Source organism: Pelophylax lessonae (genome assembly GCF_965119305.1).
Source record: "Pelophylax lessonae genome assembly, chromosome: 5".
NCBI lineage: Eukaryota > Metazoa > Chordata > Amphibia > Anura > Ranidae > Pelophylax > Pelophylax lessonae.
In genome coordinates this window covers 120557615-120578768 of record NC_138772.1, presented here as the reverse complement: position 1 = coordinate 120578768, position 21154 = coordinate 120557615, and the positions used below count along the sequence as shown (strand labels likewise).

General features: G+C 41.8%; 1 protein-coding gene across 1 annotated transcript in view; it reads left to right on the top strand.

Annotated features, from left to right (window-relative positions):
* Nucleotides 1–21154, top strand: part of DNAH11 (dynein axonemal heavy chain 11) — a 420238-nt gene that overhangs the window by 113573 nt on the left and 285511 nt on the right. The window contains exons 25-29 of the mRNA XM_082257534.1: nucleotides 6457–6579; nucleotides 9206–9328; nucleotides 11229–11453; nucleotides 14839–14930; nucleotides 16759–16885. Coding sequence (XP_082113660.1) covers nucleotides 6457–6579; nucleotides 9206–9328; nucleotides 11229–11453; nucleotides 14839–14930; nucleotides 16759–16885 — 690 coding nt within the window. The remainder of the gene's footprint in view (nucleotides 1–6456; nucleotides 6580–9205; nucleotides 9329–11228; nucleotides 11454–14838; nucleotides 14931–16758; nucleotides 16886–21154) is intronic.

Sequence of the window (21154 nt, the reverse complement as noted above, 5' to 3'; positions counted from 1 at the left end):
CAAACCAGGAAAAGGTTTGATTGCACTTTTAACCTCTCGGTGCCCTTATCTCCCTCCTTGATAACATAAAAGTTTAAAATACGCACAAATTCTCTCAAATACAAAAATATAATAATATGACAATATCACTTGATAGTATTGTTGTGTGTAATTGTGATACGTGCACACATCAGAATGCGTTACGAAATTATGGTGCTAATGCACCTAAGCAAAAATAAAACAATAAAAAAAAAAAAAAAAAGGCCTACAACACCTGGTATTCCCAGGCAGTCTCCCATTCAGGTACTAACCAGGCCCAACCATGCTTAGCCTCTGAGATCAGACAAGATCAGGCACGTTCAGGGTGATGTGGCCATAGGGCACAAAAAGGGAAATAAATAAATAAAGAAATAAATAAAGGTGAATACTTGTGTAAAAAACAGCCAAATATACCACATGAATAGAATTACTCGGTATATAATTCACATTATGTTGTGAACCTCCAAGTCCTCATTAAGACCATTGGGTGACAAAGAGCCAAAACTATATATGCAAATTACCTCCCTTTTGCAAAGAAGTAAAAAAACGCTCATTGTCCGTCAATTTACCCTTGGGGATTGATTCTATGGCCATAACTTCTAAAACCGAGGCGTCCTTTTGGTGCGTGTGTAAAAAATGGCGGGGAACGCTATGTTTATCACATCCTTTCTTAATAAGTCTGCGGTGTTCACCGACTCGTGTACGTAATGTACGCATAGTGCGCCCTATGTAGAGCAGGCCACAGGGGCACCTAAGGACATAGATCACAAACTCCGTTGAGCATGTAATAAATTGTTTGATGTTAAACAATCTCCCTTTATTGTCTCTAATGCCAGTCAATCCATGTGGACAAATTTTCTGTCCAGGGGTGGAAAAGCTGCTTCTCCATAGAAACAGTACAGTGAGTAGGCATTGTCTCCCTAGGATAGGAACTGTTACTGACAGGAGCACCAGGTGTAAATAGAAGGAAAAAGGATGTGGAAATAAGGCAAATTAATGCATCCGCCACATATAAGGACTGGTAAGCTGTAATATATTTTAATTCTTGAATTTAGATATCCATTTAGTAATATTGCAACGTGATGTGCCTTTATTTTGCATGTGGTACCAAGTTTAGGCATGTAGACTATGAAGGTTTGCAGGCAACATTGTCGGTTATATTTAAATGTTTTAATAAACTAGTTGATAAAATAATTCCAAATCGTCCTGCGATCAGGAAATCAATATAAAAAAAAGTCCAAAACCAATCCAAATATCAAACCCTCACTGTTGCTGCTCTATATCCACTTTACGACTTCCCACCACACATATACTGCAGCAGGGTGGTCGCTCTGCACCAGATCACGTGCCTAGTACCGTAGTACGTGATCCGACACTTCTGGGTCAGGGGCGCACATGCGTGCCGCCAGAGACCAACTGTGATCAGACACAGCGGGAGCTGATCTGCGGGTATTGCGGACTCAATGTCCACCGGCTTACGCCGATCATTAGGCAGAAAGCCAGAACGGAACCCCAAAAAGTGTCAAAAGTGTCCCGACTGTTCTCCACAATATTGCAATCCCGGTATAAGTCGCTGATCATTGCTATTACTAGTAAAAAAAATAAAATAAAATATCCAATAGTTTGTAGATGCTATTATTACTTTTGCACAAACTAATCAATATTATTGGGATTTTTTTTACCAAAAATATGTAGCAGAAAATATAATGGCCTAAATTGATGAAGAAATTTGATTTTTTTTTTCATTTTTTTTTTTTTTTTTTATTGGATGTGTTTTATAGCAGAAAGTAAAAAATATTGTTTATTTTTCAAAATAGTCAGTCTTTTTTTGTTTATAGCACAATCAAAAAAAAAAACTGCAATGGTGAACAAATACTACCAAAAGCACTGTGATATGTAGATACATAAAATGAAAGTGAAAAAACATAGGTAAAACTAAAGCAGTGTCCAATAAGTCCATATGCAAAGTCCTTTAAACTGCAATATATAACTAAAAATCCTCTGAAGTGCAACAAACGTCCCTCAAGTGCCACAAAAGACCAAACATCCTCTGAAGTGAATCCAGTGATCACCATGTGTGTGGTGAGACACTGCTCGCCCTTAGGTATACACTCACTGGACCACAATGCCTTTCATTTACATGATTGGTATATAACCCTCAATATCACTCCACAGGAAAGATTGTTGCATTATTTCTCCAAAGGTTTTGGAAAACTCAGACCACCTTTTACATGCAAGCCGATCTTGGCTCTGCATCCTGGACAGGTATTGTCTGTTAGAGCTAAAGCTTTTGCCCTCCCCTCTGTCCTTTATCATGATGGGTGGCCTCACTGACAAATAGAGAGGCTCAAGACACAAGAGGACCCGGACAAGCTCGCAAGGAAGAACAGCTCTGATTGGTTTAAACTGCTAACCTTCCCTCTGCCATTCTGGTGTGCAGGGGATTTAAGGAGGCACATTTTAAGAAATGGGTGCTTATGTGCCAGAGTATACATTAGACTGTTTTTTGCCTGTTTGTCCATAGTCAGACACAGAACAAGGCCTTTAACCACTTCCATACCGAGTCATGTAAAATGACGTCGGCAAAGTGGTTGTCTAGATCCGGGCCGCCGTCATATGACGTCGGCCCGTTCTAGCTGCTACTGCGCGCCCCCGGCGGCGCGCAGCGGCGCGATCAGGGATGAGGCTCGTCCCTCGGACATAGCCCATCACTGATCAAGGTAAACAGCCAATAGAAATTGGCTGTTTACCACGTGATCGGCTGTGTCAATCACAGCCGATCACATGAGCGGCTCCAGCACGAGCCGCTCGTTCTCTCTGCAATGCGCACCCCGGGGGGCGCGCAGAGCAGCGATCGGGGACGAGGCTCGTCCCTCAGACAGAGTCGATCCCCGATCTAGGTAAAGAGCCAATGAAATTGGCTCTTTACCACGTGACCGGCTGTGTCCAATCACAGCCGGTCACAAATGTCAACAGAGAACACGGTAACTAGCTGTCACCGTGTTCTCCTCCTCACACACTGATCCTGTGTGAGGAGGAGATTGTGGTAACAGCTGGTTACCAACTACAGTGCACCCTAAACACACTGATTGCCCCCCCCCCCCCAATAAAGAGCACCTGTCACTAGCCCATCAAAGTACCCGAGTACCTGTCATCAGGTACTCAGATGACAGGTACTCGGGTACTCTGATGGGCTGGTGACAGGTATTCGGGTACTCTGATGACAGGTACTCAGGTACTCTGATGACGGATACTCTGATGACAGGTACTCGGGTACTCTGATGACAGGTACTCGGGTACTCTGACGGGTACTCGGGTACTCTGATGACGGGTACTCGGGTACTCTGATGACAGGTACTCGGGTACTCTGATGACAGGTACTCGGGTACTCTGATGACAGGTACTCGGGTACTCTGATGACAGGTACTCGGGTACTCTGATGACGGGTACTCGGGTACTCTGATGACAGGTACTCGGGTACTCTGATGACGGGTACTCGGGTACTCTGATGACAGGTACTCGGGTACTCTGATGACGGGTACTCGGGTACTCTGATGACAGGTACTCGGGTACTCTGATGACAGGTACTCAGGTACTTTGAGTACCTGTCAACGGAGTACCCGTCATCAGAGTACCTGAGTACCTGTCACCTACCCATCAGAGTACCCGAGTACCTTCCACCTGCTCATCAGAGTACCTGACGCCTGAAGTACCCAAGTACTTGCCGCCTGCTCATCAGTACCCATCACTACTCATCAGTACTCATCAGTACCTATCACGTATCAGTACTGATCATCAGTACCCATCAGTACAGTATCACCTATCACCTATCAGTCAGTGAGTACTACTCATCAGTACCTATCACCTGCCTGTCACCTGCCCATCAGAGTACCCGAGTACCTGTCACCTGCCTATCGGAGTACCCGAGTACCTGCCACCTGCTCATCAGTACCAGAGTACCTGTCACCTGCCCAGCAAAGTACCCGAGTACCTGTCACCCTTCATACAGCCACCATGTCCAAGTCCAAAAAGGTTTATATACGTCGTCCGTTTAAACCTAAATACCGGTGTTATGGCAGCAGATAGCTGCCATAACCCTGGTATTTTTTTAAACGGTGGACGGTTGGCTTTCCGATAAGGGTGGTCCCAGCGGCGGATTCGCCGTGGGATCACCCTTCCGGGATGGCGGAAGAGGCGCCCCCCCCCCCTCCCGACGCGTTCCGGTCCTTTTCCCCGCTTACCGGACCCGCCGGCAGAGGGGAAAACGATCCGGTCCCGAATCCTCACAGACAGGATGTCGAGTGAGGGCAAGCTTGCCCTCACTTGACTCTATGGTCTTGGAGGACCGGAGCTACGGAAAATGTTGTTGCCTAGCAACCGGTTTAAAGGTCCTTTTTTTTTTTTTTTTTTCATTTTATATTATAATTATTTTTTTTTTTATTTTTTTTCTATCTTTTAGTGTACTTGTGAGATCTGAGGACTTTTTGACCCCAGATCTCACAAAAAAGAGGTCCTGTCGTGCCTATTTCTATTACGAGGAATATTTACATTTCTTTTAATAGAAATAAAAATGATCAATTTTTTTTTTTTTTTAAACGGTGTAAAAATAAAAAATAATAAATAAAATAAATAGTAAAAAAAAAAAAAAAAAAAAAATTAAAGCGCCCTGTCCCCGTTAGCTCGCGCGCAGAAGCGAACGCATACAGAAACCCCGCCCACATATGTAAACGGTGTTCAAACCACACATGTGAGGTATCGCCGCGATCGTTAGAGCAAGGGGAATAATTTGAGCCCTAGACCTCCTCTGTAACTCAAAGATGGCAACCTGTAGAAATTTTTAAATTGTCGCCTATGGGGATTTTTAAGTACCAAAGTTTGTCACCATTCCGTGAGCGTGCGCAATTTTGAAACATAACATGTTGGGTATCTATTTACTCGGCTTAACATTATCTTTCACATTATGGAAAAAAATTGGGCTAACTTTACTGGTTTCTTATTTTTTAATTAAAAAAAGTGAATTTTTTCCAAAAAAATTGCGTTTGGAAGACCGCTACGCAAATACGGTGTGATAAAAAATATTGCAATAATCTCCATTTTATTCTCTAGGGTCTCTGCTAAAAAAAAATATATAATGTTTGGGGGTTCTAAGCAGTTTTCTAGCAAAACAACTGATTTTAGCTTATAAACACCAAATGTCAAAAATAGGCCTAGGCAAGTGGCTAGGATGCATGATGATGCTCCTTGGATGTTAGGCCCCTCTATATGGCTAGGCTGTGAAAAAGTCTCACACATGTGGTATTGCCATACTCAGGAGGAGTGGCAGAATGTATTTTGGGGTGTCATTTTTGCTGTGTACATGCTATGTGTTAGGAATATCCTATAAATTGACAACTTTGTGTAAAAAAAAAAAGTTTTCATTTTTTTCCCACATTTTCCAAAAACCTGTGGAAAAAAATGATATGTTCAAACGACCCATTATGCCTCATAGAATATACGTTGGAGTGTTTGCTTTCCAAAATGGGGTCATTTTGTGGACTTTTCCATTGTATTGGTGCTCTAGGGCCTTGAAAAGTGTGATAGGTAGTAAGAAAGTTTTATGTGTATTTATGCTCCTAGAACGCCTGAATGTGCTTCTTGGACGTGGAGTCTCTTTTTGTGGCCAGGCTGTGTAAAAGTCTCACACATGTGGTATCGCCATACTCGGAAGGAGTAGCAGAATGTATTTTTGGGTGTAATTTTTGCTGTGTACATGCTATGTGTTAGAAATAGCTTATAAATTGACAACTTTGTGGGAAAAAAAAGAAAAAAAAATTTTTTTCTTCATTTTCCCAAGAATTGTGGGAAAAAATTACAACTTCAAAAAACTCACCATGCCTCTTACTAAATACCTTGGACTGTCTACTTTACAAAAAGGGGTCATTTGGTCGGTATTTGTACTGTCCTGACATTTCAGGGCCTCAAGAAAGGAGATAGGCAGTCAGTACATCTGGTGTGATCAATTTTCAGTAATTGGTACCATAGCTTCTAGACTCAATAACTTTCACACAGACTAAATAATATACACTAATTTGGGTTAATTTTACCAGAGACATGTAGCAGTATACATTTTGGCCCAAATGTATGAAGAAAAATTTATTTTTTGCAAAATTTCATAATTGAAACTAAAAAAAAGTGTTTTTTTTTCAAAATTTTTGCTCTTTTTTTGCATATATCACGAAAAAAAAAAACCCCAGTTGTGATCAAATACCACCAAAAGAAAGCTCTATTTGTGTGAAAAAAATGATAAAAATTTTGTTTGGTTATAGTGTAGCATGACTGAGCAATTGTCATTCAAAGTGTGAGAGTGCTGAAAGCTGAAAATTGGTCTGGGCAGGAAGGGTGTCAAACTGCTCTGTATGGAAGCGGTTAAAAATGACTGTTTTACATTTCTCCTGGTAGGTAAAATTTATAATGACTGAGGAAGCAACTCTATCAGATCTACTTGCACTACAGCTACATAAGGTGGAGGATGAGGTGAGGAATATAGTGGACAAAGCTGTGAAAGAAATGGGCACTGAAAAGGTAAGTCTTTACCTCACTTACTCCCTATACCCCATTGCATCAACAGGTTTCCACTGTATGTAAGGGGGTTGGTGAAATTCTCGCGCTGTCTCTATTATATACCTGGTTATCTCCTTTAATGCTGCAGGTACTATTATTGGTAATCTACACAATACAGATACTTATAGTTGGGGGGAGTACCGCGCTTTAAAGGTATCTAGTGTAAAATTAATTAAATCATATAAATATATATGTGAAAAAGTGCCTTAGTGCTTCTCAATATAATATTCACAAAAATGTGCATCACAGTATACAAAATAAATAAATTCAATCAAATATAAATCCTCCAATCCATAAACAATTAGGTGGTAAAACCTGCTGAATAAATATTTAAAACAACAGTACTAATATAATATAAAGTGACAAGAAATGTAAACTTCTTAATACGTGACCATCTAATAAAATTATTATTGTGCTCTTAGATAGGTGCTTTCAATATAAAGTGCTAAAGTGTCCTTTGAAATAAATATATGAATAAATGGTGATCAGCCAAGTCTTCTTATCCAAAATTCACATGCAGGTGCTCTTTTGTGCGGTGCCCACTAGGTGTCCTAAGCGCTCACCTCCATGCTCTTTTAAAAAAGCTTTATGTTGTATGCCTCAGCGTACTGCTCCGTCCTCCTTATTGACGTATGGGTACCATAATAAGTTATCGATATTCCTCCCTTATATATGCAGCAATGTGCCTGGAGATATCTGCGGACCTTTGTGTCTCCAAAAAACAAAAGCGGGCCAAAATAGTGAAGTATGTCCTGTATATTTTATTAAATAAATAAGAGGGATCCCTGGAAGAAGCTGCGTGGATACGCAGCGTAACGCTTAGGATAGCCAACCGGAAGTGACGTATCGGCAAGGATTTGTTTGTTATGCTCTGAACAAGACGATTAACAATGTGAGTGTTACTCTTATTTATTTATCAAAACGTCAATAGAAAGCGGTAGCTGTCAAATGCGTTTTTTTTAGCTTTTTTTGCAGTAGCATTTTTCAGCGTTTTTTTTACTTTTTTTTTCAGCTGCAACATTTTGTAGCTTTTTTTTTTTTTTTTTTTTTTTAGCAAAACTATACTCCCACAAAAGCTTATGGCTCAAAAACGTTGATAAATGCAGACTAGCCGCGTTTTTCAGCATTGTTTTAGCTTTTATTTGAGTTAGAGCTTTTTTACAGCTAAAAAACGCCTCCTAAAACCCACTAGTTCTGGGTTATTTTTACAGCCAGGAAATGCCCCTACCAAAAACTGCTGATAACAGCCTATATGTGCATGGACATATAGGATAACATGCTGGGGAGTTTACTGGCTGCAGAAAAAATATCTGATGCCAAAAACAGCAGCTGTAAAAATGTCCAGTGTGCATGAGGCCTTAATGCTTTACTGAAAACAATTAACTCTTTACATCGGTGTCTTCCTTGAAATTAAGTCTGACATTGCTGCAGTAGTGGGTGCTCTCTTATATACTGACTTCCAGAACAAAGCAGGCACCTAACCCCTCCTCTTCCCACACCTCACCATTGGTCAAAGAGGCCTCTGGTCACTTTATGGACAAATTATGAGGCACAGGAAGGGGCAAGGCTAAATGATGTCTTCCTAGTAGAAGTCATAGTTGCAAGTTAGAGGGTCCCCAAGTTTTGGGACTCTCAAGATGGTCTGAAAGTTAAACTAAGGAGATGTGCTGGGTGTCATTTTACATAGGAAAATAAAGGTCTAAAGTTTCCCATAAATTTTATGTAAAACATTCAGTCGTTTAGTAGGCTAGAAAGGTTCAGCCACATTTTACCTTGAAATACATACCACTTTAGGCCACTCCTGATTTACAAAGCCATGTTTCCCACATTTTCTGTCCCTCTCCCCTGGCCTTCTAAATATAAACTAAAAGAAGTAGTCCTTTTGATGTGTAAGCAACTAAACTAAGCTTGCAGTAACTATCCTATTGGACATACTGAATGACCAGGTTATTCCATCAATGGATTTTTTCTTCCCTGATGGCATGGGCAAATTCCAAGATGACAATGCCAGGATTCATCAGGTTCAAATTGTGAAAGAGTGGTTCAGGGAGCATGAGAAATAATTTTCACACATGGATTGGCCACCACAGAGTCCAGAACTTAACCCCATTGAGAATCTTTGGGATGTGCTGGAGAAGGCTTTGTGCAGTGGTCCGACCCATCATCATCAATACAAGATCTTGGTGAAAACTTAATGCAAAACTGGACGGAAATAAATCTTGTGACATTGCAGAAGCTTATCGAAACAATGCCACAGCGAATGCATGACGTAATCAAAGCTAAAGGCGGTCCAACGTGTGTCACCTTTTTTGTTTGTAGCGACTTTTTTTTTTTTTGGTCAGGCAGTGTATATGGAGCAGAAGACAGGAGATTATATGCAGAGCGTGACCTTGTTACTTCTTCTCTAGCGAGGTGTAAAAAAGGAAACCATATGGTAAGAAGTGTTAAGCCATATTGGATTATTGTTATCTAAAGTCTTCTATATACCGAGTCTATATTTTCTTAAATAACACTAATGTAGGTGAAAGATTTGACATTTTCTTAGTGATAAGTTTATCTGAATAACATAACATTTTCCTTTTCTTAGATACTTACAGAGATAAGCCAGACTTGGACTAACCTGGAGTTCATTTACGAGCAGCATTATCGAACAGGGACACCTCTCATTAAAACAGACGAGCAGCTTTTTGAGACATTGGATAGCAACCAGGTTAGCCCCAGTGTCATCTGCTGTTAGATGGACATATTCCTTGTATACATGATATCCTTCTTACTCGTAATTCTTCTTCCCTATTAGCAGGACAGTAGTGTTTTGAGCACAGAAAAAATAGGTGTAAAAACGTAAAGTGTAACTAAGGGTAACGGTTTTAACCCTTGTCAAGTTTTTTGTTTTTGCCATGGGTCCCATAGGGAAGTTTTCCTTTTACTCCCTGTCCCATAGTCAAACAGGATGTAAGAGGAAATACTGGGGTGTCACCAGAACTAGTGTCCCCATTGGAAGATTTCCCCTTTATTACTGTTCTGGTGTCATCCCAAAATTTGGAGTTTTTTTTACTTTCACTTTCAATGATAACAGTAAACAGGACAAGTAGAGTGGCCGAATCTCTGTAACGGAGACACAAACCGCAATAAAGACTGACAGTGGTTCCCTCTCCGCTCTATCCGCAACTAGAAAAACGTTTTGCCTTTAGTCACCTTTGAAGGGAATTGTAGTTAATCAAACATGGGAGCTATGGCGGCCCAAACTTTATTTCTAGCCGTAACTCTTGTGTTATTGCTGTGTATGACCCCATTGGACAGAGTTCCTTTCCCATCAACACAGATGATGAAATGGTGTCACTGGGACAGGGAGCAACAAAAACTTGACAAACTTTCTAACCCATCCCCAGTTTGTAAAATGTGCTTGTGTTGCTGTTTGTTTTACCATGAGAAAGATAGCCTATCACTTCCTGTTCTTGGCACAATTTTTCACCAGGGCAAGAAGTTAGGGCTAAATCTTACCCACTAGGGACACGGAGACAACAAATTAAATGTTGAGATATTCTAGCCCTTGCCCCCCTCTGTACAAAAAAAAAAGTTTGGGCTGGAATTGGACATTAGCGGAAAAAAAAAATGGTATATATTTATATTGATTTTAAGTTGGATATTATTGGTCATATTATACGGCATAGTCCTCTTTTTATTACTGCTGGGAAATCATATTTTATAGTATGAAATGTGATCTGTATGGCACTGAGGCCCTGTACATATCTGTGTGTTTTTAAAGCCAATATCTATGCAAAATTTGAAATTCTCTCCTCCTTCCATCCCACCCCACTTCCACCTATTAATCATTTTAAAGCCCTTCCAACGCTTCTTATTATTCACACTTATTCATACTCATGTGACCCTCCATCAGCCCTTTCTGGAAGTGAAGAACAGCGATCCATACTACAGCTGGGACTGCCACTATCTTGTTGCCATCCCTTGTTGTACCCTCAGTATACCACCCCTCTGGTTTTTAGGATACAATAGAAGGTGCACACGTTACCAGGTATAGTTACAGGCACACCAAAATGGACTCTCCTACTGAAAAAGTAAGAAAACTGTGGATCAGGGTGGTGATTTGACTTCGTGGGGTAGGCTTGTCTTGCCAGTGTTCAACTTTTAGGTGATTTGTGGAAATCTAGTGGAGTTTAGGTGCATATCATACATATCATGATATCATACATATCATATACAACCATACAACCATATCATACATATCAATTTATTATCATTTTGCAGGAAACTATAGCAAGCAGAAGTTTTTCCAATGGGCCAAACCCAAAAAGCACCTTAAACCTGCAGATGTGAAGAGCCTAAAATGTTTTTTATGGCAGCTTTTCTTTGTTTTAGTGGAGCCCTATGAATATTTCTCATACAACATTTCACACAAACATGCATAGAGTTGTGTGATAAATTACTCATGATTGTAAGTCAAGTGCTCCTTGCTGTGAAAGTCAGACCATTCACTGCTTTTATACATGAGTGCCAGAGTTGTTTGCTCTTTTGAGATTAGGATCTGGGGAACGTATGCATGGTTATGTGTTTTATCTGTTGTTTATCATGTGTTCTGGATTCTGCTTTAGGTTCAGTTACAGGCCATTATGCAAAGCAAATACGTTGAATATTTTATTGAACAAGTGTCAAGCTGGCAGAAAAGACTAAACCTGGCTGACTCAGTCATTTATATATGGATGGAAGTTCAGCGGACTTGGGCTCATCTAGAAAGCATATTTATTGGCTCTGAGGACATTAGAAACCAGTTACCAGATGATGCTAAACGGTTTGATGGAGTGGACGCAGACTTTAAGGTAATCTGAAATACTACCAGTACTTTAATCTACATCTTCCTTCAACTGTGTGTGAACAGTTCTAAAACAGCCATTCATTCTGTAATAGAGTTATGGATCTGCCTGAAAATGTATATGAATTTAAGTAATGGAAATACAAAAGTCATCCCATGAAGTAAAAGGGGAAATGTAATTAGTTCCTATCTGCAACAATATCAACTTTGTTTGCACTTTTTTCCCATGTTTTAGAATTCTTTATATATGAAAAAGCATCAGTACCAATTTCAATTACGTCAAACACCTTTTTTCTCCAGTTTTAATGAATCATCCTGATAGAAAGTGTGTTGCTATTGTTCACTTAGGGGAGATTCTGTCAGGAAAACAATAGGAGGAAGCCGAATGTGCATCTGTAATGAGAATATATGGCTGCCCCTATATTCATAAACATAAAAACGAAACCACAAACATGCATGATTATTTATATCAGGTTGATTACATGCACAAGAGAAAAAAGAGAAGGGTAAGTACAGTCCCCCTTCTCCCCTTTTGGCGTTTTTTTTTGGGGTGGACGCTGGTAACCTCCAGGGGGCGATCGGTGCGGCGATCGGTGATGCCGCGTGTCACACTGACACACCGCATCTCTGATCTCAGTAAAGAGCCTACTTATGTCCAATCACGGCTGGTCACATAGTACACAGGAAGAGCCGTTGATCGGCTTTCCTCAGTACGTGCCTGACAGGAGAGCCGATTTGCGGCTCCCCTGACAGGGGGGGGGGGGGGGTCTGCACTGGTAATCAGATCATTGATTACCAGTGCAGACCCTCGGGGGGTGTGCCACTAGAACAACCAGGGATGCCCACCCATGACCCCAGGGATGCCCACTCATGACCCCAGGGATGCCCACTATGGCCACCAGGGATGGCAATCAGGGCTCAGGGAGCCCCCCAGTGCCCTCCCCATCAGTGCTGCCCCCAGTGCCCTCCCCATCAGTGCTGCCCACCAGTGCCCATCATTGCCATCTATCAGTGCCGCCCACCAGTGCCCATTATTGCTCACCAGTGCCGCCTATCAGTGCCCATCAGTGCCGCCCGTCAGTGCCAATCAGTGCCACCTATCAGTGCCCATCAGGGCCACCTATCAGTGCCCATCAATGCTGCCTATCAGTGCCCAGCAGTGCCGCCTATCAGTGCCCACCAATGCTGCATATCAGTGCTACCTATCAGTGCCACATATCAGTGCCCATCAGCGCTGCCTATCACTGCCACCCCATCAGTGCCTCCTCATCAGTGCCTGTCAGTGCAGCCTCATCAGTGCTCATCAGTGCAGGAAAAAACGTATTTATTTACAAAATTGTATAGCATAAACTTTTTTTTTCAAACTTTTCGGTCTTTTTTTTATTTGTTTAGCAAAAAAGAAAAAAACTTGTGGTGATCAAATACCACCAAAAGAAAGCTCTATTTGTGGGGGGGAAATTACATAAATTTGGTTTAGGTACAGTGTTGCATGACCGAGCAATTGTCATTCAAAATGCAACAGCGCTAAAAGCTGAAAATTGGCCTGGGCAGGAAGGGGGTGAAAGTGCCCTGCATTGAAGTGATTAAATGATAAAGTTCATTGTGCTGAATAGTGCTTCAGTGCTGTTATGCATAAAGTGCTCCGGTGCAGCTGTATCAAATGTGCCAGTGCTCCCCTTAGGTGTCCCCACTCGCCAGATAAATGAAGGTATTCAGCCTGAAATAATCTCCTTGGGATTGGTAATAAACCGAATATCAACAGGGGTGCTGGATAACTTTCTTAAAATCCTGTGAAAACAATGGCAGTTGTGTCAGAATAACGGTTTACACTGACAGAGACAAAATCACTGTCCATTTCCCCTTTTAAAACCCGTCAACTGTATAATACTTTTTCTACAGCAACTTTCTTTAAAACCACAGCTAAATATTTTCTTTTACGTTGTCATTCAATCTGTAGAGAATCATATTCCCCTTTAAAATGTCTTCTATTCCCTTTTTGTAAATAAAAATCCGCCAGTGTTTTCTTCCAAGCACACACATAAAGGGCTCCTCTCCACATAAAGGACCAAGGAAAGGGTTGGCCACTTCTTCGGCTACCATCTCCAGAAGGATCATACAGACGGTGTCTGAAGCCTATTTCATTAAAGGTCAGGTTCCACCTTTCCCTGTCACGGAGCTTTCTACTCGGCACTGAATGCTTCTTGGGCCTTCCGTCATCAGGCATCAATATCGCAAGGTGGCCACTTGGTCATCAGTGCATACCTTCACATAATTCTATAAGGTAGATACTTTGGCATCTGCGGATACTTCTTTTGGCCGCAAAGTTTTGCAGGTTGCTGTTTAAGAGGGGCTGTTCCCTCTTGAAGGGTGTTTTTCTATAAAATTTTATTTTTTCAGACGGGCTCCTATGACCCAGTTAAGGCTTCTGTGTCCTGGTTAAGGGCACTTATGTTTAGTCTTAGGTTATTTTTCCTACCCCTCATTTTCCTTTTGGCACTGCTTTTGGATTTCCCAGTAGTTATGATTTATGGAGCGCTGTGTCCGTCAATGAACGAAAGAGAAAATGGGATTTTTGTACTTACCAAAAAAATCCATTTCTCTGAGTTCATCGACGGACACAGCACCCACCCCTCTATGGAGTTCTGATACTTCTAATACTGCTTGCTACCAAACCGATTACCTAGAGCAGAGAGGGGGGTTATATACCAGCTGAGGATGGCCCATGGGCGTAGCCAGGTGTTTTTGTCCTGCCTAGTCCTACTCCTGGAAGGGCAATATAACCCAGTAGTTATCATTTATGGAGCGCTGCGTCCGTTGATGAACTCAGAGAAATGGGTTTTACAGTACAAAAAGTCCCATTTTTTTGTATCTGCACCCCCTACCACCCTCCACCCCACAAGTCCTTCAGAGATCCTAGGCAAGTCCAAATGACTTTTTCAAAGTCACTATTTGCAATTGCTCAAGCATGCCCCCATGTGGCAGTTGGTTGGTCAGGTGGCAAGCACTACTTGTTGGTTTGTGGCTTGTCTATCCTCCCCAAATGTAGAACTATGTTTTTTTTTGGGTTGATGGCACAGGATATTACCTTTTTTAAATTACTAGCCTTAATTAGTATTGCAATATTTCAGTAGAGGTTTGCTTTAAAACAAAAATGATTTTCCCTTTAGGGAAGTATATACATTTCCCACAGTCAAAATGCAGTCTTATTACTGCTGTATTGTAAACATGTAAATAAAAATAAGTACTGCTGGTAAATGTAAGACTGAAGACCACTTTTTTTATTCTTCCTTATGAGTACTGAGGAAGTTTTATATTTAGTGAATGAATGAAAAGGTAAAACGACCTTTTAAAAATGTAAGTACTCTTCTTTTCTTTTTTTTTTTTTTACACAGGAATTAATGTTTGAAACTGAGAAAATAAGAAATGTTTTGGATGCAACAAACAGGCCTAGGCTTTACGAAACACTAGATGAGCTCCAACAGAGGTACGTTAATTTAATTAACACAATTCCTTAAAAATATATGGGTGAATGTAAAAAAATATAGCAAGAAATGCTGTAGAGAAAAAATTTATGGGGATACAGGCTTGAAAATGTAGGATCTCTAGTAAATATATGGTGGGCAACACCAGCCGGAAAATAAAGTGTGTCTGGTTTATAAAGCATGTCACTGTTTGAAAAAAACCTCTGTTAATCTGAATGCAACATTAATGTATATGAATTTCACCACTGTTGGCTCAGAGGAGCTATAAGGACTACATTCAGGAAATAATAAAGTGTATGAATAACCAAATTTTTTTTTTTTAATTGAGTGGGAAAGGATTTGAACCTCTACAAGGTTTTTATATTGCATTGGCAATTGGAAATGTTCCAGTTGGAACACCTGTCTGTCACTTGGTAGAGATTTCCTTTCATTACCTGTTGCATCTGTGGGACAGGCTTTGAATCAAAATCACCTCAATTGATGGCTGATGAGACTGAATCCCATACAATTATGTGGACCGTGTGGTTGCACTTCTGGTTTTTCTTCGCTTTTGTAGCAGTTGACTCTGACAATGGTTCCCCTTGGACCTCCCATGTATAGGTGGCCTTCCCCTTCCCTTCCTTTACCTACATTTCCCTTTGCCCTCCCCTTTTTGTTTTTCTTTCTTCTCTCTTTCTCCTCTTTACATTTTCTTCTCTCTTCCTTTCTTCCTTTTCCACTTTGCTTTCTGCTACCCTTTATTTTTCTCATGGGTGTCTTATTTCTGATATATTACTTTGGCTTTAATACTTGCAGCACCACTATATACTCATGAAAAATCTGATATATATATTTATATATATCCCACCCTCTAGTGTGGATAAACCTGAGTTACTGAATCTGGGTCAGGGTTTTTGGAGGCCAGGGCAAGATGACTCATCCTGGCAGCTCTCTGGTACCTCCCCCTTTTTCTAGAACAATGGAGAACATTCTAGAAGATAGTGGGCAGAGGCTAGGAGGGATTGCCTTGAATATTTAGGAACCCTTAGCCAGGTAGGGAACTAAGGAGCCCTTAAACAGACACGAGCCATGCCAACAGGGCAGTTGGGTGGAAGATAGCAAGCTGTGCTGAGGGAGTCTGGTGGCCCTTTAGAGACCCCAGCGGGGAGGGGATTTACCTAGAGCTGGAGCTCAGGAGCCTGGCCTGGAAGGTGTCAGGGACAGACAAGGGGAGAGAGTGCCAGCTGTAGCAGGTCCCTCTTGAAGACTGCGGTGTTCCAAGTCTTCATCTAACCTTGCCCTGGAAAGTCTCCATGTGTGTGTGTCAGTCAGGAGGACTGGAAAGAGAAAGCAGCAAGGTGAGTTAGCATTTATCTGCATGCAGTGGAACTGAGATCAGTGTCTGCAGGGAAGCAGAAGGTGGTGTGAGATACTGTTCACTCCTCATGTGCTACTTTATAAAGGGACTGAGAGTTCCTAGCCTGTAATGGGCTAGTTTGTGCAGAAGGGAAGAAGAAGAGGAATTGGTAAATAGGAAGTTGTCCTTGTTTCTGTTTATGAACATTTTTCAAGTGGGACATCCAAAAACCCCTAACCCATCCAAGTTTCCATCCCCTTATAAAACAACATAAACAAGCCATATATATTTATGGCTTTTCCATTTTCTATAATCTGTAATTATCTGAATAATGTCTTCCCTTCCATATATTCACGTCTTGCCAAAGATGGATATTTATTTTGAATATACATGGTTATCTGTATGTATTGTGTATATAGAAGTTCCTGATTAGTCTATGTAATGTGTGTATTATTTTGTGACACTTTTTTTTGTGATACCAAATTGCCCTTTAGGCTCTCCCTATGTGAAAAGGCTCTTTCTCAGTATTTGGAAACAAAGCGCCTGGCTTTTCCCCGCTTCTACTTTGTGTCTTCTGCTGACCTGCTGGACATCCTGTCTAAGGGAACTCAGCCCAAACAGGTACAGTTCTTACAACTTGAGAATGTCACACCACAGATAAATCTTTTGATGTGCACCTATGGTTCTTCTTAAAATTGAAACCTCCTGAAAAACAGCAGTGTATTTCCTGGTATGGGAGTGTGCCTACAGCCTCATAGCTGTATATCTGCAGTGAGTGATCTAAGGCACTGCCTGGCTCTGACTGCTAGTCTTATGAGATTTGATGATTTTATTACTGTGTTGCTGGAGGCAAAACTCTGTCTCTCCCAAAAAGTCTACCTCCACATTGAGAGACAAAACAAGGTACCGTGTGTTAATAATGGGGAAAGATCAGTTACAAGGAGACCTAATAGTGTGCTGGTTACCTGTCTTTGTTTTGGCCACAACTTCCATAGTTCAGCTTACCTATTAGAGGCTCTTGTACTATACTTTACAACATCTCTATTATGACTAGACACGTGCTGTTCGTTTCAATCAGAACTGAAATTCGGAATAATTTTTCTTTTTAGATGCAAATTTCCGAATTCCACTAGTAACAAATTTAAACAAATCTGAAATAATGAAAAAAAAATTCACAAAATTTGAATTTGAACCATTTTAAAATCAATTAGAATAGTTTTCAAATAGTTTTCAAATCAAATAGTTTTTGAATTTGAATAGTTTTTTGATTTGTTTACAAATTTCTTAAAATAATAAAATAAAATAGAAAATAAAGGAAAATAATTGAAAAAAATGAAATAAAAGAATAGAACAGAATTTAATACAAAATCAAAGAATAGAATAAAATAGAATATAACCATCTTCTGAAATTTCAAATACAATACATTTGAATTTGAATACAATAGAAAAGAATAGAATAGAAAATAATTAAAAAAAAAACAATAGAATTGAAAGAATATAACCATTTCCCAAAATGCAAATAGAATCAATTCTATTTTTTTAATAGAATAAGACAACAGACTAGAATGGAAAGAATATAACCAGCTTCTGAAATTCAAATTTTGAATAGGATAAATTTTGATTTATAATATAATATAATATAATATAAAACAGAATAGAAAATTAACAGAAGAAAGAGCCACTGACTCAACACAATAGTGGGACAAAAAGGTATTAATGGAAGACCACGATGCTGCTCTACAGATTACATCGGGAGCGACGTGTCTGGAGACTGCCCAAGAAATGGAAACACTCCTAGTCGAGTGAGCCGTAACCGCCACTGGAGGGGTCAAGCCCTTTGCCCTGTAAGCCCATTGGATGGCCTGAATGATCTAGGAGGAGATTGATCTTGGAGAAGCTCTTGAGCCTTTATTTTTGCCAAGAAAGGTGACAAAAAGGTATTCCGACTATCGGAAGGGGGACGTGGCATCCAGATATTTCTTGATGCAGCTACCTACGTCCAGTGGGTGAACCGGAGAGCCTTCCTCCTGTCTGAAGGTAGGCAGTACACAGTACAATCTCAGCATTCTCATGAAAGACAGAAGTAACTTTCGGTCTTGCATCCAACATGGGAATGAGTACCACTCTGTCAGGAAAAAAGGTCAAAAAAGGCTCCTGTGCCCCCAGGGCCCCAATTTCAGATACTCTTTTTGCCGCGGTCACAGCTACTAGGAAGACCGTCACTAGAGTCAGCTCTTTGATGGTAAGAGACCAAGACATATCCTGAATACGATGTGCTAAGAAATCCAGCACCAAAGGAAGATCCCATTTGGGAAATCTTGGCTTTCTCTGAGGCCTGATTCTAACTGCTCCCTTTAAGAACTGGCGTACCAAGGTATGACTAGCCCAGGAAATACCCGTGAAAGCTGAAATAGCTGACACTTGGACTCTGAGAGAGGGAGATCCAAACCGGATTGTAGGAAACTCAGAACATCCTGGATTTTGATGGAAGACTGAGGATCAGGTCTTGCAGCCAGCTGTGAGGAAAATCTTGCCCAAATCCTTTGGTAAACCTTATTTGTGGAGTCTCTTCTGAAACTCAGGAGCGTAGAAATTGCCTCTTCAGGACAACCTAACGTTTGCAACCTCCTCCTCTCAACATCCACACCTTCAAGTGTAGCCGGGCAGGGCATGGATGGAACACAGTGGAATTGGATCTCAAACACTGAGAAGTGTCAGACGAGAGAACCATGGCCTGTTGGGCCAGAAAGGAATCACCGCCACTATCTCTACCGCCTCCGACCTGAGCCTCCAAAGAATTTGCAGTGTTATCGGCACTGGCGGGAAGGCATACGCTCTGTGGAACTTCCATTGATCCGAGAGGGCATCCACCCCGAAAGCTTGGGGATCTCTGAACCTCGTGTAATATTTCTGTAACTTGTGGTTGCAGGGGGAGGCGAAGAGGTCGACCTCTGGATGGAACCCCAACGACAGAATCCAGCTGAATACTTCCCCGTGGAGAGACCATTCATTGTTGTTCAGCTCTACACGGGACAGAAAATTGGCTTGGACATTTTTGATTCCTGGAACGTAGACTGCCGACAGATCTGATAGATTCTTCTGTGCCCAGGACATGATAGGCTCCACTTCTCTCAGTAAGGACCAGCTGTATGGTCCCCCCTGCCGTCTCACATAAGCGACTGCTGAGGTGTTGTCTAACCTGAGCATTACTGGTAGACCCCTTGTCAGATGGAAGAACGCTCGCAGCACTTGAAATGCTGCCCGAAGTTCCAGCACATTGGAAACTATCCCTTGAGTGGGGAAGCTCCACTTGCCTTGAGCCATTTCCGTGAGACAATGGGCGCCCCAGCCTATATTGCTGGCGTCTGAAGTCACTACTACCCACGGAGTCGGTCTCAGTGAATGGCAGTTCAGCAGGTGATCTCTGCACAGCCACCAAGGAAGGCTCGCTCTCATGGCTGGAGTCAGAAAAAATAGGCTGATCCAGGTGCCATGCGTCCCATTGTTGCAGGAATCCCTTCTGAAAAGGCCTCATCCTTCACAGGGCCCACTTCACCATGGGGACTACTGCGACCATAGTCCCAATCACCTTCAGGCATTGGCGTACTTGAGGATGGGAAGACGAGAGGGCGTGACGAACTCTGTCCCTGACTATACCATGGCAGCATAAGTATTGGGTTTAGCCCCGCCTCCAAACCTACCCTATAGGACACCACTCCCATAAATCTTTGCACCTGTTCACACGTGTTCTGTAACTATCCTCCACAGAATCCAGGAGGGAACTCCTGCTGCCATGAAGTCCATCAGGAAAGGAAAATTACTGTAAGTATTTGATATAAATTTTCCGTTTTCCTGACAGACTCCATGACAGCATACGTATTGGGAAATAACTCACCGTACACAACAGGGCGGGCAGGTGCTGAACAAAAGTTGAATTTACTCTGTCAACTGACAGGACTTGTAAACCAAAATTAACAGAAGAAAGAAGTCACTACTACCCACGGAGTCGGTCTCAGTGAATGGCAGTTCAGCAGGTGATCTCTGCACAGCCACCAAGGAAGGCTCGCTCTCATGGCTGGAGTCAGAAAAAATAGGCTGATCCAGGTGCCATGCGTCCCATTGTTGCAGGAATCCCTTCTGAAAAGGCCTCATCCTTCACAGGGCCCACTTCACCATGGGGACTACTGCGACCATAGTCCCAATCACCTTCAGGCATTGGCGTACTTGAGGATGGGAAGACGAGAGGGCGTGACGAACTCTGTCCCTGACTATACCGACTTTCTCCTCTGGATGAGAGAGTGTCGCCCTTGCTGTGTCGAACAATGCACAGAGGTAAACAAGGGACTGAGTTGGGGTTAAATGGCTTTTCTCCTCGTTCAAGAGCCAACCAACCCTCTGGAAGGTAGACATGACCTGATTTAGATGAACAACCAACTGGCCTTTGTCTTGAGATAGAAGGAGGAGGTCGTCCAGATAATGATGGAGTCGAATCACACTCGTTCTCAGCAGAGCTACCACAGCCAACAAGACTTTTGAAAAGGTCCGTGGAGATGTGGAAAGCCCGAATGGGAGACAGGTAAATTGCAGGTGTGAGTCGCCTACGGCGAACCGGAGATGCTTCTGGAACCCCTCTGCCACAGGAACATGGAAATATGCGTCCTTTAAGTCGATGGACACCATCCAGTCATCCGGCTGTACTGCTTGTTGTATAGATAGCAGGGTCTCCATTTTGAATCTTTCTTTCTTTATAAACTGGTTTAAGAAAGTCAGATCTATAACTGTTCTCCATGAACCATTTTTCTTTTGGTCCAGAAAAAGCGGGGAGTAAATTCCCTGGCCTCGCTCGGGCTCTGGCACAGAAATGACAGCCCCTTGAGACACCTGAGACTC